Genomic DNA, 15,491 nt, shown 5'->3' with positions numbered 1-15,491 from the left:
GGGAAAGAGAGAAGGAAAGAGAAAAACAACGAGAGAGAGAAAGGGAAAAGGAAAAACAAAAGGAGAAGGAGAGAGAGAGGGAGAAAGAGAAGGAACGGGAAAAACAACGAGAGAAGGAGAGGGAGAAAGAGCGAGAGAAGGAAAAGAAGCTCCAAGAGCGACAAACTCAAGAGAAGCTGGAGAGGAGAACAGCAGTTGTGGAGAGCGGGAGGGTCAAAGAGGAGAAGAGGGTTGACAGGACGAGGAGCAGGCCTGTGAAAGTAAAGGCAGAACCTCCACCTAAAAAGAGGAAGAAGTGGCTGAAAGAAATGCCCTCTTCCTCTGATTCAGACTCCTCCCCTGATCCGCCTAGTGAGGATGAAGGTGTGTATGGGTTGGCTATTTGTGTGCAGCATACCATGTGTGTCCATTTGAGAGTAGTTTTGCAGAAATACTCAAAGCTATTGTCACGTTGCACACACACTAGGAACGAGGAGACGCTGGAGAATACTTTACCAAGACTTTATTTGCACCAAGGAACCAAGGGAGACGAACACAGGAAGACGTTCACACGAAGACGTTCACAGGAAGACGTTCAACAGCGGACAGAGAACTAGGGACTGGGAACACTTTAAATACACACAGGAGGAGGGGATGACGAGACACACCTGGGATCCATGAACCATCATGGGGAACACCTGGGACAAATTAAACATGGGAAAGGAACACCTGGGGAGCAAGACACAGACAAAACATGGAACAGAGTCTGACAGCTATCAGCAGCTTCAATCAGTGTAACTGCACTATACCTTGCCGTTCAAAAGTGTGGGGTAGTAAGATTTTAAAATGTTTTTGAAAGAAGTCTCTTACTTTCAGCAGTCATTACTCCAGTCTTCAGTATCACATGATCCTTCAGAAAGGATTTTGGTGCTCAAGAAACATTTCTTGATTTTTTGTGGAAACTGTGCTACATTTTTTTCAGGATTCTTTGATGAGTATAAAGTGTAAAACACTGCATTTATTTGAAATAGCACAGACTACATTGTGACAAAACTGTCATATTTGAAAATGTATTACATAATATACATATATTATATATATATACTGTATATACACACAATCTGTCTATAAACCAGCACACTGTATGCCATGATGGACACTGAATTTAGTTAATTTTGCATTTCCTGTTTTGTGGAGCCAAAACTAAGTTGTTAAAGAGAGAGAGTGTGTGTGTATGTGTGTACTTTTTGGTGTGTGCCTTCTGTTTTTTTTTTCATGTGTTTTGCATCTGTTCTATCCTCAGTATCCACACGCAGTGGAATAAACAGTCGGGCCATGAGAGAGATGTTCCGCAGTTATGTAGAGATGCTGGTCAGCACTGCTCTGGACCCAGACATGATCCAAGCTCTTGAGGACACCAACGGTGAGCGAACATCATTAGGTGAAATATAAAGTGCATGTGTGGAGGATTGGGTGGGGTGATTAAGGGAGAGAAGGATGTTGAGAGAGAGGACAATGAGGTGAGACTGGAAGAATAATGACAAGCAAAAGATGCTTAGAAAAGAGGAGTGGAAAGTTACAGTGACTAATGCAGGCTGTTTTAGATTCATTAAATTAAGTTTATAGGCCACTGATGTCATCTTTCCATGCCTAAACACAAATATATCTGAAAAACTAACATATTGTAGCAATAAATAAACCATATAAACCAAATAAACAATAGATAAATGTGCAAAAATAATCTAACACTGTTTTAAACTGGCAATTTGCTAATTCTTTTGCTAGTTAAATATTGATATAAATTGATCAAAAGTGACAGTAAAGACAGTTATGATTTCAAATAAATGTTGTTTTTTAAACGTACTTTTCATTAAAGAATTCTAAAAAGAAAAAAAAAGTATAATTTTCCACAAAAATATTAAGTAACACAAGTGCTTTCAGTGTTGATAATGCAGACTTCGTGTGAATAAGAGACTTCTTTCAAAAATATTAAAAATATATATAAAAATCCTACCACCCCCAAACCTTTGAACGGAAATGTGAATCTAAAGTAATGGTATTTTTCAATTTAACAACTCGGTACCAATGCATTATCACTGGCTCCTCCCCTTTTGTCCTCAGATGAGCTTTATCTCCCACCCATGAGAAAGATTGACAGTATCCTCAACGAACAGAAACGAAGGCTGTTGAGAAGGGTCAACATGAGTGTCCAGCATCAGGTGACACTGGCTTTCAGTGATACTCAAATTGTGTTCCTCTTGAGTACTCAAGACTTGTTGATTTGTGTTTTCTAAAGAACATGTCTAGCAGTCTCTCACTCTCCCTCCTTTCCCATTCTGTAGGAGGCACTGCACATGTTCCCTCAAATGACAGCAGACCCCCGAGACTCTGGAGCGGTTAAAGTGCACCTGGGTGGTGAGAGTTACAACCGCAAAACCCTCAACAGAGTCAAAAGGAGCCTTCCCAAACAGCAGGCATGTTGTATACACAATTGTTTCTCACTTACATAATTAAGCCGTCCAATAAGAAGTATTTGGGCATTTCAGCCATACCTAAAAATAAATATAAATGTTGTTGAATTATAGGGGTATAATCGATATGGATTGATGCATCGATCAAATGAGTAACTATATGATACACTGATGCAATGCATAAAAAAATCTCTAGATGTTTTTATAAATTAATAAGATACATTAGATGACTTGTTTGACTGTTAAATAATTTTTTTGCGTTTTTGAGGTAATAAAAATGTAACTGGTTTTGTAAAAAAAATAAAATAAATTGCTATATCGATCGTAGGCTTCTAAATCTAATCAAATTGTAATCATATCATTGCGTTTTTTGAGGTATCGGCAAATAATGTATTGCTGGCTAAGAGAATCGATTTCAGATTGTATCATGACGAATTGTTCGATTTACCACCCCTATTGCACTATATAATGAAATATTAAACCACACTTTTTATTTTAAAGATAGACATTACAAGCTCACTTTTTAAGGTAAAAAGTTAATTAAGTTAAATGTTAGTTGAATAAACATAATTAATGTGATGAACTGTGATCTCTGGACCATTTGTTTAAACATTGCAAAAATGAGTTAAAAAGGCACCATTTGTTTGCAGATGCCAACTGATTTGATGTTTTGTTATATAATGCAATGAAGATAACGCAATGAAGAACGAGAAGATATTTTGAGGAATGTTTTAACTATTTTTGTCCATAAAATAAAAGTCAGTTTGACTTTCATGGTAAAAACACTGCATTATATCTTATTTTTGTTCTCCACAGATGAAAGAAAGTCATAAAGGTTCTTTGGTGAAGTGTCCAAAAGCTTTTTGGGGTCATTGTATTTCAAATCAGGCTTTCCGCGGGTCCTTAAAAAGTCTCAACTTTAGTTGTATCAAATTTAAGGTCATAAAATGTCTTAAATGGTACAAGAAAGTCTTAATTATGATTTCAGGGGGTCTTAAATTTGGGGCCGGAAAGACGAGAATTGCGATATGGCTGAATGTGGCGATTAAACTTCAAAAGGCTTTTGATGATTTTAAACAAAGATTTTGTTGATTAAACATGAGAGCTGCAAGTTTCAAAGTTATGTGCTGCACTGCTTTGTTTACTGCCATTACCGGGGAAACCGCTGTATTTCTGCCGTTCCGAAAGTGCCTCCTGCTGACAGAGAATGAATGTGCATTTTCAACAATCCAGTCTGCTGTTTTCGTTCAGACCGATGTGAAAATCAACCCATGTTTTTATGTTACAAACAGGCAGAGTTGTAAATGTGAACTGGTGGATCGACAAGATAATGCATTATAAAAATCTAAACGATTAAGACAGTAAAAAATATTTGTTATTTAATATAATGATTGATAATAATTGTTTAAATTACTATAATAATTGATAATTTTGACACATACGTTTTCTTAAAAATGGTTTAAAGGCTGAAATGTGAAGTTTATTTATTTATTTATGTATAAAAAACTTTGTGAAAACCTGTGTCCAAACTGTAAATCATGCTTTTTACAATCATTTTACAGTTTAATATGTTACCATAGACATTGGTATTATATGATATTAATTTTATTTGTGCAGGTCTTAAAAAAGGTCTTAAAAAGTCTTAGATTTGAGCTTAAAAATCCTGCAGATACCCTGATTTCAATAATACATCTGAGCTGAAATCTGAGCTCTCTTTCTTTACTTGTAACCCCATCTCTCTCTGCTTGCCAGGACCTGAAGCTGTCGACAGAGACTTGTCGAATATACAGTCTCTATCACTCTCTCCATCACTACAAATATCACACCTTTTTGCACTGTAAAAAGGAGGTATGAGGTATTATGAGCTTATTTGAGAAATGCAACACTGTATCCATGTATGTGCCCGTAAAAACCCTCTCCTCTCTTTCTCCCTCCTCAGACGGACAGCATAGAGCAGGCAGCGGAGGAGGATCCAGGTCAGGAGGAGGTGGTTCAGCAGTGCATGGCCAACCAGGGCTGGCTAGAGACTCTGTTCAATTCCTTCATTGAACTGCTGACGCTCAGCACCAAGGCTTAAGATTCAGCTGTCGACGTTCCAAGCACATCCTATTTGGAGAAAGGAGAAACTCTTCTCTCTCAAACAAAACCAGTGCACCTCCAAGTTGCAGGAAAATTAGATTTTCCTTTGCAGAATGTGTAAGAGCCACTGGTGGTTTAAGTTGTTGCATTTTAACATAAAAATGTTTTTGTAAAGCTTTCATTCCTCTCTCTTTCATTATGTGTCAGCTCCCTGTGACGGAAGCCACAGGGAGACGGTATGAAAAAAAAAAAAGAGCGAGAATGTGTAAAGACAATTGTCTGCACAGAGACGAATAAAGATAGTGCCAAAGGGAACAGGGTTGAAAACCTCACTGGTCAGCAGTGTTTTGGCGGAGGTGAGCTTTGAATGCTATGTTCCATGCACACTCTTATATATAAATATGTATTATGAACAATTATGATTTGTATTATTTATACATGGACATTTATACATGGTTACCTCCCAAATCTGGGGCAGTTTGCTGTTATTATTTTGAATAATAATGCTCATGTTTTATGAGGGTGTACATGAAATGGGCCACCCGTAACCCCCTATTTTTCCTGTCCCCCCTAAGCTGAAGGACAAGGAGCAGTGTGTGGTTCCTTTTTTGTCAAAAAAAAAAAATCGAGCAAAAGGAAAAATGTATAAAAAAAACAAAAAAACGTTCTGTTTGTTCTTTAAAAGAAAATGCGGAAATAGGGTTGTATTTGTTCGTTTTCTCAAAGGAAACATGACGGTGCAGAGGGATGTAATAGTTTTAAAGTGTGCAAAATGTCTGTTTACTGTTTGTTTTTTTTTAATCTGTTGGTTGTTTACTATGATAATTATTATTGTTATTATTATTATTTTTGAGGTTTGCTTATTTCTCTCCTCTGTAAATATTGTACAGTTGCTTCAGTCTCTCTCTGTCCCTCATCTGTACATGAATCCTCCTGTATTTGACAAACGCAAATAAAAGAAAAGAAAATGAGTTTATGAAAATGATGCATTTTCACACGAGACTGACTTGGATTTTTTATTTTATTTGTTCTAGACATACATGCTGGTATTTTGTACGGGTAGGAATGATATCGTGAAAGGAAATACATTAGAAATCAAGCAGTACAGTCAAATAACCTGAGCTAAATATTGTAATTAGGTTCAAAGTGTACTAATCAATCTGTAAATGAACAAATTTCTCTGAGGATTTGAATAATTTTAATTGAGCGTTCTCGGTGCAGGATGCCAGCATATGGAGCGTCAGATGATCCAACCTCGGCAGTTCTCTTCAAGGTAAACATTCCACTCCTGCTAGAGCGCGAGAATAAAAAAAGAATCCGTAGAACTGCGTTTCCTGTTGTTACCATGGTAACAAAACCATGGCAACACCAGCAGCATTTTCCAGGAGTGTTTGTCTGTCTTCGGTGTGATGGCTGTCTCTCTTTGTCTCTTTCTTTCCTCTTCTGCTTCTTAGTAGCTTCCTATTTTACGGGTTCTAGCTGATATCGTGACTCACAAAGAAATTACAAAGAAACGACATTCTCCGCTATTTTGTGTACATCATATATTATTATTATTTGCATCCCTTATTCTTTTCCTCACACATCATACAGAGCTTGGTTTATTCTGTTTCGTGTCTCAATATCATTTCATTTTACATCCCATATTTACAACAACTGATTAAATGAACCAATAACTTATTTCCTTATTATTGTAAGTTATAGGATTTTTAGATATTAATACTGTTTCAGCGCTATATCAGTCATTAGTATAAAATATCTTGCACCTGTCTGTCATTAATCATCATCATGATCATGTTGACATCATTACTGCTCTGTTTCACTATCTTCTTCCTCTTCTTCGTCCTCCTCCTCCACAGCGCTGTGCCTCGTCTGGCCACAAAGCGGCGCCAGTTTGCCATCCGTTGTCACTCCCATTGGCTGAATGATTTTGCCTCTGAGCGGTTGTGGTAGAAGTATACGAATGATGAGTAAAAAATGCATACATATATATATATATATATATATATGGTGATTACCTATCCACTACACAAATGTTTTGAAAAGGAAATCAGTGATGATTTCACCACATTTATGGTGGAATCTCTCTGACACACACATACCGTGAGAGCTTGTTGAACATATTTATGAGTCTGAGCGCCTCTGCCTCTTTCTCTTCTTCAGTCATCCCTTCCATAGGATCAGGCTGTTCCACCTCCACCCGTCCCGTCACAGGGTTAATCCTGTCCTTGGCCTGTCTGTACTCCTCCGTGTCTGAGTCAGAGTCACTGGAGTACTGCGGTTGAGGAGAGGGGCCACGGCTGTTCAATAGACCCCGTGCCGCCAGCAGCCCCGCTGCATTACCGTAACCAGTGTACTTCACAAACCTGCTCACTGGGAGAGAAAGAGTTCATGAATACCATACCAACAACACTATCTTAAATGTCACAGAAAGGTGTATTATGAATAGAGTGGTGCAGGATGACATTTTTGTATACCAAAATCTGGAAATGAATTAGAATTTTAGCATTTCTGGTTCCATTGTCCTAAAGGCAATGGGCTTTTTGAATGGGTCTTTGGTTAAATGCCTGAAATAAGTGTTGTGTTTTAAGACAAGCTCAAGATATTTTCACATTTTAACTATTGTAATTCACACTTTAAGGACAATTGCTTTTAAATAAAGATTGAAAGAGTTGTCGGAAGCTTAGTGGTGGTGACATTAAAGTCATGCAACCGTGGTATAGTTCGTTAACTTCTGGGTTGGCCTACAAAAATATTACATCCCTCCAGCACTTACATGTTCAATTATAACATGCTCATACCATGATACATTAATATTTTATTCATTCAGTTTCACGGTATATATAAATAATAATTGTCAGTGCACTTTACATGGTTCAGTAGATGCATCTATGTACCATTTTCTTTACAGAGCACAAAGAGAAGCTCAGCTGCACAGTGTTTGATATCAGTGTCGACATGGGTCATTAGTCGCACTAGTTTGCCCCTCAATGTGTTCCCCTGTTCAGGCCTCATCTCAACGTCTCTCAGTGGAGGCAGGATCTGCTCAAAAATAGCACAGGATCAGGCTCCTGGTACACAGCCATGAGAATAACAAGTATGTGTCAAACTTAATGTTTCATATTTATAGAGTGCTCCAAAAGTAACACTTAATAGGCTCACACCAAGAACAATAACTATTATGATAACCATAACTATACATTTTTTGTAATCGTTCTAATTCTATGAGAATAGGGAAGTCCATACCACAGCTATAATGATAACGGCACAGAGAAACAATATAGTTGAAATCACTTTCAGAATTAATTTTCCAGCTGATAAACTATAAAAACATTGATAGCCAAACAGACAACATAACTGCAGCACGCTATTATAATAAGTTGGTGTGAACCATAATATAATTATTGCTATAGTTGTCTTAATAGCTATTGTTCTTGGTTTGAACAGCCTTAAAGCACACTAAATTGGTGAAAATGTTTTTTAAAAAGTATTTTGAGGTGAGTATCGTACCTGCTGTCTGAGACAGTGCCTAGTTTCCCTGTGTGCTTTGCTGCTGTCAGTCAACAGGTTTAACACTGGAGCCAACTTTTCCTTCAACTTATGGCCCTGTATAATTCACATTTGAAGACGTAACATTTATAATGAAATACATTTTACAAATGCAAAATATTTTGGCCTATATCTCCACATGTCTTCATATATATATAAGAAGATAAACCTCTGGACCATTAAAAATTTAAATTCTGTCTTCATTGTTGTTCAAAACCTGTTGACATTCTTTCTTCTGTGGAACACAAAAGAGGATATTTTGAAGAATGTTGGTAACCCAACAGTTTTGGATAACATCGATGTATGGACATTTCTCAAAATATCGTCTTATATGTTCCAAGGAAAAAAATATTTTGAACGACAGGAAGTTGAGTAAATGATGACAGAATTTTTATTTTTGGGTGAACTATCCCTTTAACATGTATGTTATGGAAACTGAACCCCAGTCTATGAGGACCCTGGAAATCAAATCCTTAACTTTGGCCTTACAAGTGCCATGTTCTTGAGCTACAGGGACACTAGACAGTTCAGAGCGCTCTCTCTCACTCTGTCCAGTCTCTTCTCCATGAAGAGCAGCAGAGTGTGAACGCAGTCCATGTTGACTCCGCCGGACTCCTTCGAACCTTCAGATAGGCGAACGGATAGCAGAACATCTAGGCACTGCAGTGGGAGCGCTGAGAGCACATTCACTGTGTGTCTGTGGATATTCAGCACAGGAGAGTTATAGAGATCAATAGGATGAGACCTCTCAAGATTTACAGTGGTTTGATTTTTACTCTTACCCTTGTAGCTCATCTTTTCTATCCTCTCCCTCACAGGGCACGAGTAGACAGTGACGCAGGACTGCAGCTAGGTGACGATACAAATCTACAGCCTCCTGTGGCATTAGAAAGAAAATCAAAACAATATTACAATGAAGTGGATAGGTGTGATTTTTATTTTTTGCTGTTGTTGTTTTTAACATCAGCCCCACATATGATATGCGGGAAAAAAGATTGTGGTGTCAAATTAAGAATTCAAATTTGTCCTCTTGTTTTAGTTAAATCCACTTTCTAATTTGTTTTCCCTTATGTCAAGGCCACATTGTGAGAATTAGCAATGGATTTGATAATATGTAGATTTTTGTGCTATTTGTTGGTTTGTTGATAAAATTGTTATTGTTAATAATCCTGTATTTTTGCTGGCCATTGTGTGAATGATCAAGTAAAATATAGAGTTCATGATGGAAGGACCCAGATGTGGTTATTAGGAGGAAAAAAAAACAGCATTAACCTCATCTACTTCCTGTCTGTGCACACTGTAGGTAATGTTGAACAGGGTCTTGAGAATCTCAAGGGCACGCTGAGTCACCTCCTTAGACACAGGGGGTGCTGTGAGGTCAGTCAGCACCTCATGCGTTTCTCCCCAGCACACTTCTAAACACTGTTCCAGAGCAGCAGTCAGCATGGACACGCCACGCTCCTGACAGGAAGAGGACACACAATGAGTCTCTGAAATGCCCACAGATATGAAAGAGGCAGTTTTGTGTTCTCGTAACAATTTGTTTTATGTCGTCTTTGACCACTAGGTGGTCTACAGTGATTCTGCAGGGGGTCCACTAACTGTTGTTTTATTTCAAATGATTTTTTTTTAATAAAATATGCGTTAAACAAAAATATAAGTAAAATTCAGAATTTAAGTTAAAAAGCTAAAGTTCAGCTAAACGTTTCATTGTCCCCCTGTTTAGTAAAATTGTAAAATGGCACTGTACATCCATCATGATCATTTTACCCATAAAATATGCAAATACATTAATGGTATGGTACTATTCACGTTTTGAAATGCAGCACTTAATTTTATAAAAACATTTAATAGGGAGTCCCTGCTCCATCTTTCTGTCCACAAGTGGTCATTGGCCTGGAAAAAAAATGTGTACTCCAATAATCCAATAAACTTTGAAAAAAAAATAATGTTTACAGTGTATGTATCACTAATAATATCATAATAATACCATATTCTACATTTGTATCAATGAGTGTTACCTGGCAGAGTTCTATTCTAAGCTCAGGCCGTAAAGCGGTCAACAGAAAGAGAAGCCGCAGTTCATAAAATTGACCACTTGGAGGTGATGTGGAATGTATGCCATCTTTAAGTCTTTCTGACAGGCCATGGAGCAACCTGGTGAAGAAAACAAAGCACAAGAGAATAAAACAGAGAATGAGTTTTCTATAATAATATTGAAATATTGACAGCATATTTGTCAAATGCTTCACAATTTGAGTCACACCTCAGGATGCAGGCTCTCTCTTGTGCTTTCGGGCTGTTGTAGATGACATTGCACAGGGCCTTCATCGCCTCTTTCCTCCAGACCTCTCCATCGTCATGCTCCTCCTCTTCATCCTTCTCTCCTCTAGCATCTCTCTTTCTTCTTGTCAACAGCCCACAGACCCCATCTTTCCTTTCATTTGTTTCTCTCCCAACATTACAGTTAGATGTCACATTCACAGGGTTGATCTGCACACCTTCACTGACCAAAGACTCTGCACAGGCTGCAAAGACACAGACTGAATCATCTCCCTCCCTGTAACATGTTGAGTGTTGTGCATCGCTGCCATTATTATCCAGATGTGTCAATGTCTCATTCTCAGGAGTGATGTCACTGTGGGAGGAGCCCCACTCAGCCTCCTCTTCTTCAGGCCAGGTAGGCAGGGCGGAGATGCCCCCAAGTCGAGCAAGAGTTAGGATGGCATAGTCTGTGATCAGAGGAGCCAAGGCCTTTCGATCACGTGAGATAATTCTCAGAGTGCGCAGACACACTCTCAAAACGCCTGGCTGCAGCCGCATACGAATGAACCAGATCAGAGCTGCAGCAAGCCTCTGGAAGAGACAGAAAGGAAAACGATGGAAAAGTTTGAATTATTTTGCATTGTATTTGATGTGAATATATAATGAAATACAACATAACCAAACGTATGTGGACAACCCTTCTAATTTCAGTTACAATTTGAATGTAAGGAACTGAAATTCTGGATGGATGGATGGATGGATGGATGGATGGATGGATGGATGGATAGATAGATATAGATAGATTAACTATTGTGGGCCAGGTTGGAACAATAGATAGGAAGGAAGGAAGAAAGGAAGAAATTTTTCAAATATATGGATGTGGTGCTGGGTTGTGCTTTTGGCCATATTTTATGAAAGAAGTTGTGAAAAAAAACGTTTGGGAAACAAGTTTGACTCACCCTCCGCAGAACAAGTTCTTGATCCTCATTCTCATCAGAGTCAAAATCTGAGTCAGAGTCTGGAACATACTCTCTCACTTTATTCCTGCGAAACTGAGTGGAGAAGAACAAACATTTACAAGAGACAAGAGAAAGTGAGGTAAACAAGCAGAAAAAAAGCTTTTAGCAATAACGAACAGTGACATGGAAAATAATAAAGTCAGTGTCTGCCCTTCAAACTCAAGATTCAGATTTAAACAGTGGCCTGCTTCTTTACATACAGAACACTGAAATTCACTGAAGACTAATAAAGGCTTTGGGTACAATCCCTGAACACAGAGCAGATATTATAAAGGCTTTAATTTATAAAAACTTTATTTTGTGAGCACAGGCATCATGAACAGAGTAACCGTCTAAATGGCTTTTTGTGAATTTATGAGAACCAGTCAATTATCTTTTTGACACACGGCACAATAATTGGTGCTTAGTAACAACAAAATAAATAATTACAGGCACATCTGACACAGACACTCTGGGTGTCGGTATGTACAGTACAGGTGCCCCAGGGTGAGACAGACGGCGAGTATATTAGTTTCAGATTACCCACCTCTCTCGTTTTTCTTTCCCACAGACGTCTCACTCCCTTTTTATTATCTACAGCAAACCTGCTCTTTTTCTGTAGGTCATGTGAAAGATTTACCTCTTCGAGCTCTCTTTGCTGTTCTCAGTTCACACATGTAGGAGAGTGATGAGTATATAGCAAAAGGAGAAAAAAAAGCATGATTAAAAACATGCTTGTGACTATTATATACACTGAATGAATGAGATGAGAGTGAAGTGAGGGATAAAGATAAGTGAAGGTGGATGAGTGAGATTTACATTATTAGCTGTGTTAATCCAAGCCACGTGTGCCCTCGGATTGAGGGCAGACAGATAAACACACAAACTTTAGCATAGACTTTAGAATGTACCTTTTTTCTCTCTTTTTCTTCCACATCAAAAAAGAAACATTGTGAGTACTGTGAATAACAAAGGGAGAATTTAAAAGGTGAAATATAAGAGAGACAGCAGAATTTGAAGGCTCTTCAAATGCTAGACACATTAAAACTTCACCACACTGCAGAAATTGTAAAATGACTGGATAAGTAATGAGAAACACCCTTCAGGTTTACCCCAGTTCTGTTGTCATGGAAACTGTTAATATCTGTGTGTTGTAGAAGTAGTAGAAGATTCTAACACAGTTTTTTTCTGCCTGGCACAGTGATGCCCAGTATTAATCTGATTATATTTAATTAAAATTAAGTATTTTGCTTGAAATCGTATTTACCTCAGTGTTGTAATCATCCAGATGTATTTGAACATTGTCCTGGTCGCCTTGTTTAATAAACTGAATAATCTTCTCCACGTCCACAGGCATTCTTAATAATTAATAATCAACCAAAATATAAAATGTGTTCATTTTCATACAGAGTATTTCTGAAAAAATACTGATTTAACCTTATATAATATTAGAGACACATTCATAGACTTGCACTTACCCTCTGTGGTTATAAAAGTACAGATTTCAAAAATGTGTGATGAGTTTCCTTCCAAACGACACGCTTTTAGTGTGTCTATGTGTCTGTCTTCATATGTTCCTCTTTGTAATCTGACAGGCCTCAGATTTAGCTTTGAGTATCGTTCTGAAAAGCGAGGTGTGCTCTGATTGGCCGGCTATCCAGTCATCCTCTTTTGGAAGGCCAAACAAAGTAGTTTCGCTTTCACAATGAAACACACAGCGCCTTCACGACATGGCGGCGGCGGCAACAATACTACAGCGAGAATAAAAGTTACGCCTTCTTTCTTTGCGTGAACATTTGGGCGGCGTTATGCAAATCTTCACACATTGTGAGGTAGATATGGGGGGGCGGGTTAGAACGAGCCGTTTTAGGTAGACGTGGTTGACTCTTAACTTTTATAAAGAGTATATTTGGATTTGGGACTTTAGTCTTTACAACTATACAGATCTTCTTTATGCACCAAGAGTTTGTAACACTCCAAAGAGAAAGGAAAAATGTAAATCGCATCATATGACCCCTTTAATAATGTAAAAATAATTCTACTCACTGCGAGTTATCCTCAGAACAGGAGTGCTAATTAGTGAGAAAGCCAATAGGGACAGACAATAGGAACCAAAAAAACAAACAAAAAAATAACTTGAGCCGCTATGCTGGGATTCAGACAACAGTGAGAAAAAGACAGAAGGCTGGAGAGAGAAAGAGAGAGATGAAAGCAGCACAGGTTTATATCAAGCTTAATAGGGGTAATTAAACAAAGTGGGGGCCAGGAAGAGAAAGGCTGGGATGACTGGGGTGAGCTGATAGGGGTAATTATTTGTACTGATTGAAGGTGATTAATTGAGGCTAGTTACTCAGCTCACTGATGGACCCTCATAAAACGCAGAGTCCACTAGAAGAGAGAGACATGACAGACAGAGAGAGAGAATAACCACAGTAGTGGGCTGGAATGACACTTTCACTCTTGACAGGACACAATCAACCTGACCAGACAGGAAAGAGTTGCTATTTTTTTGTTTCATGATCTGTAAAGTTTCCTCGTAAGGAGAATGCACGGATCTGGATTGCTCCTGTTGTCGCTGTGTGCCGGCTCTCTGGTGACCCATAGTGGTGCGTTCGGGAATCGAAGGCTGTGCGGGACTCAGCTCGTGGAAGCGCTGCTGCTTGTCTGTGGTGACAAGGGTCTCTTCTACCAGCCTGGCAGGCGTATCAGAGAGCACAGTTTCCGTGAGTCCTGTTACACATGTATTTCTGTGCGATAGATTCAGTCAACATTACAATAAGTCCTAGCCTACTATCCATATTTTTTGTAGAAATTATTTTGCGTAACAAGCATTAAGATAACCCAATCGATGCTAATTAAAGTTATTGGTTAAAAAAAGACAAATTCAATATCACAGTGTGTGTGTGTGTGTGTGTGTGTGTGTGTGTGTGTGTGTGTGTGTGTGTGTGTGTGTGTGTCTGGTAGAGTTTAAGAGGCTATAATTTAAGAGAGAATAAAAATAAACTATAAAAGCGAACTAAAAACTGATTTTGTTCAGTAATGTATTTGTTACCATATTTACATTTATACCATATTTATTTATTGCATTTTTTTTCTATAAAACAGTGCAAGTAAACATATTAAAGGGATAGCTAAAAACTGTCATTAAAAATTATGTCATCATACTGTTGTACCAAACCAATATGACTTTCTTTATTCTTTTGAACGCAAAAGAAAATTATATAGAAAAATGTTGGCATCTAGACAATTTTGGTGCCCACCTGCACAATTACTTCTATTGTTTAGAGGGAAAAAAAATAATTACACATTTCTCAAAATATCTTATTTTATGTTCAATAGAAGATAGAAAGTCATACAGGCTTGGAATGACAAGAGGGTGAGTAAATTATGACATAATGTTCATTTGTGGGTGAACTATCCCTTTTAAGTCTGAAATTTAATAGGATAAATTTAAGATATATTATCAAGCCATTAGACTAATCTAATATAAAAAAGATATTTTAACATCAAAAGGGCAGACTTTCAGGTGTAACATTTTTGTGGCAGTATCCAATTAAGTACCTGTAGCCAACCATCCCTGGTCTCCCCATCTCTTGAAGAGTGTAACAGAGTAGCCTATTAGACGTTAATTAAGGTCTTTCTGTTTGTATGCGTTGTGTAGAAAATGGAAAACTATTTGATTAATTAAATTAATGTAATAGTAGTATGCATGCTACGCCTGTATAGACTACTTTTGAATCCCTTGTAACACTGTTCGTCTTTCAACAGGTGTAAAGATGAGGAACAGCGCCCCCTTCCTGCGGCAGACTGGAGTGGCTGCTCAGAGTGCAGAGATAGGCACTGCCAGAAGCATTGTTGCAAAGAGAGGCATTGTAGAGCAGTGCTGTCATTTCTACTGTGACTATTATGACCTGGAGAATTACTGTAACACATAGAGAATCTGCTGCATACACTTCGCCTGATAATGACTTGATATGATAATGAGGTTTGGGATATGGTAGGCCTATTGGATGATACCATTGATCTAATTATGTAGCTACAGCTGTGAATGAAGGATCACTTTAAATATTACGCATTGGGCATGTTTATGATTAAAATGTTTGTATATATATATATATATATATATATATATATATATATAACGGACTGT

At 37.9% G+C, this 15,491-nt stretch overlaps 3 protein-coding genes across 6 annotated transcripts in view; 2 read left to right on the top strand and 1 right to left on the bottom strand.

Moving 5' to 3' along the window:
- Positions 1–5,500, top strand: part of LOC107689691 (proline-rich protein 12-like) — a 27,670-nt gene extending 22,170 nt beyond the window's left edge. Inside the window, exons 11-16 of the mRNA XM_016487810.1 lie at positions 1–363; positions 1,283–1,402; positions 2,101–2,198; positions 2,322–2,453; positions 4,203–4,298; positions 4,390–5,500. The exon at positions 1–363 is cut by the window's left edge and continues 305 nt beyond it. Of these exons, the coding sequence (XP_016343296.1) occupies positions 1–363; positions 1,283–1,402; positions 2,101–2,198; positions 2,322–2,453; positions 4,203–4,298; positions 4,390–4,527 (947 nt within the window). The 3' untranslated portion in view covers positions 4,528–5,500. The remainder of the gene's footprint in view (positions 364–1,282; positions 1,403–2,100; positions 2,199–2,321; positions 2,454–4,202; positions 4,299–4,389) is intronic.
- Positions 5,501–5,544: 44 nt separating this feature from the next.
- Positions 5,545–12,965, bottom strand: LOC107689666 (synembryn-A-like). 4 transcript variants are annotated; one of them, XM_016487779.1, is made up of 16 exons: positions 12,820–12,965; positions 12,609–12,699; positions 12,454–12,533; positions 12,254–12,300; positions 11,982–12,001; positions 11,303–11,395; positions 10,345–10,934; positions 10,100–10,235; positions 9,351–9,539; positions 8,861–8,955; positions 8,625–8,775; positions 8,040–8,135; positions 7,427–7,571; positions 6,632–6,902; positions 6,296–6,465; positions 5,545–6,008 (listed from the first exon to the last, which is right to left on the bottom strand). In XM_016487779.1, exons 2-15 carry the CDS (start codon positions 12,696–12,698, stop codon positions 6,336–6,338), a joined length of 2,133 nt encoding a protein of 710 aa, XP_016343265.1. In that variant the 5' UTR covers position 12,699; positions 12,820–12,965; the 3' UTR covers positions 5,545–6,008; positions 6,296–6,335. The 4 variants fall into 4 exon arrangements, with proteins under 4 accessions (XP_016343265.1, XP_016343264.1, XP_016343266.1 ...); XM_016487778.1 differs by lacking the exon at positions 5,545–6,008 and having other exon boundaries at positions 6,228–6,465; XM_016487780.1 differs by lacking the exon at positions 5,545–6,008 and having other exon boundaries at positions 6,228–6,465; positions 12,454–12,485.
- A 711-nt stretch (positions 12,966–13,676) lies between these two features.
- On the top strand, positions 13,677–15,307 carry LOC107689667 (insulin). Its single transcript, XM_016487782.1, has 2 exons — positions 13,677–14,064; positions 15,110–15,307. The coding sequence occupies exons 1-2, from the start codon at positions 13,887–13,889 to the stop codon at positions 15,274–15,276; spliced, it is 345 nt and encodes a 114-aa protein (XP_016343268.1). The 5' UTR covers positions 13,677–13,886; the 3' UTR covers positions 15,277–15,307.
- The last annotated feature ends 184 nt before the right edge of the window (positions 15,308–15,491 follow it).

The sequence above is a fragment of the Sinocyclocheilus anshuiensis genome, unplaced genomic scaffold (genome assembly GCF_001515605.1).
Source record: "Sinocyclocheilus anshuiensis isolate Anshui unplaced genomic scaffold, SAMN03320099.WGS_v1.1 scaffold813, whole genome shotgun sequence".
Classification (NCBI taxonomy): Eukaryota; Metazoa; Chordata; class Actinopteri; order Cypriniformes; family Cyprinidae; genus Sinocyclocheilus; species Sinocyclocheilus anshuiensis.
The sequence above is the reverse complement of the archived record's forward strand: the minus strand, read 5'-3'. Positions and strand labels throughout refer to the sequence as shown.

Excerpts from the sequence above, each read along its gene's own strand:
- LOC107689666 (XM_016487779.1), bottom strand. The coding sequence starts at position 12,698 with ATGCCTGTGGACGTGGAGAAGATTATTCAGTTTATTAAACAAGGCGAC. Across the intron at positions 12,534-12,608 it reads TGGATGATTACAACACTGAG|GCAGAAAAAAACTGTGTTAG; the intron begins GTAAATACGATT and ends TCACTGTGCCAG. Across the intron at positions 8,956-9,350 it reads ACAGACAGGAAGTAGATGAG|GAGGCTGTAGATTTGTATCG; the intron begins GTTAATGCTGTT and ends CTAATGCCACAG.
- LOC107689667 (XM_016487782.1), top strand. The coding sequence starts at position 13,887 with ATGCACGGATCTGGATTGCTCCTGTTGTCGCTGTGTGCCGGCTCTCTG. Across the intron at positions 14,065-15,109 it reads TATCAGAGAGCACAGTTTCC|GTGTAAAGATGAGGAACAGC; the intron begins GTGAGTCCTGTT and ends GTCTTTCAACAG.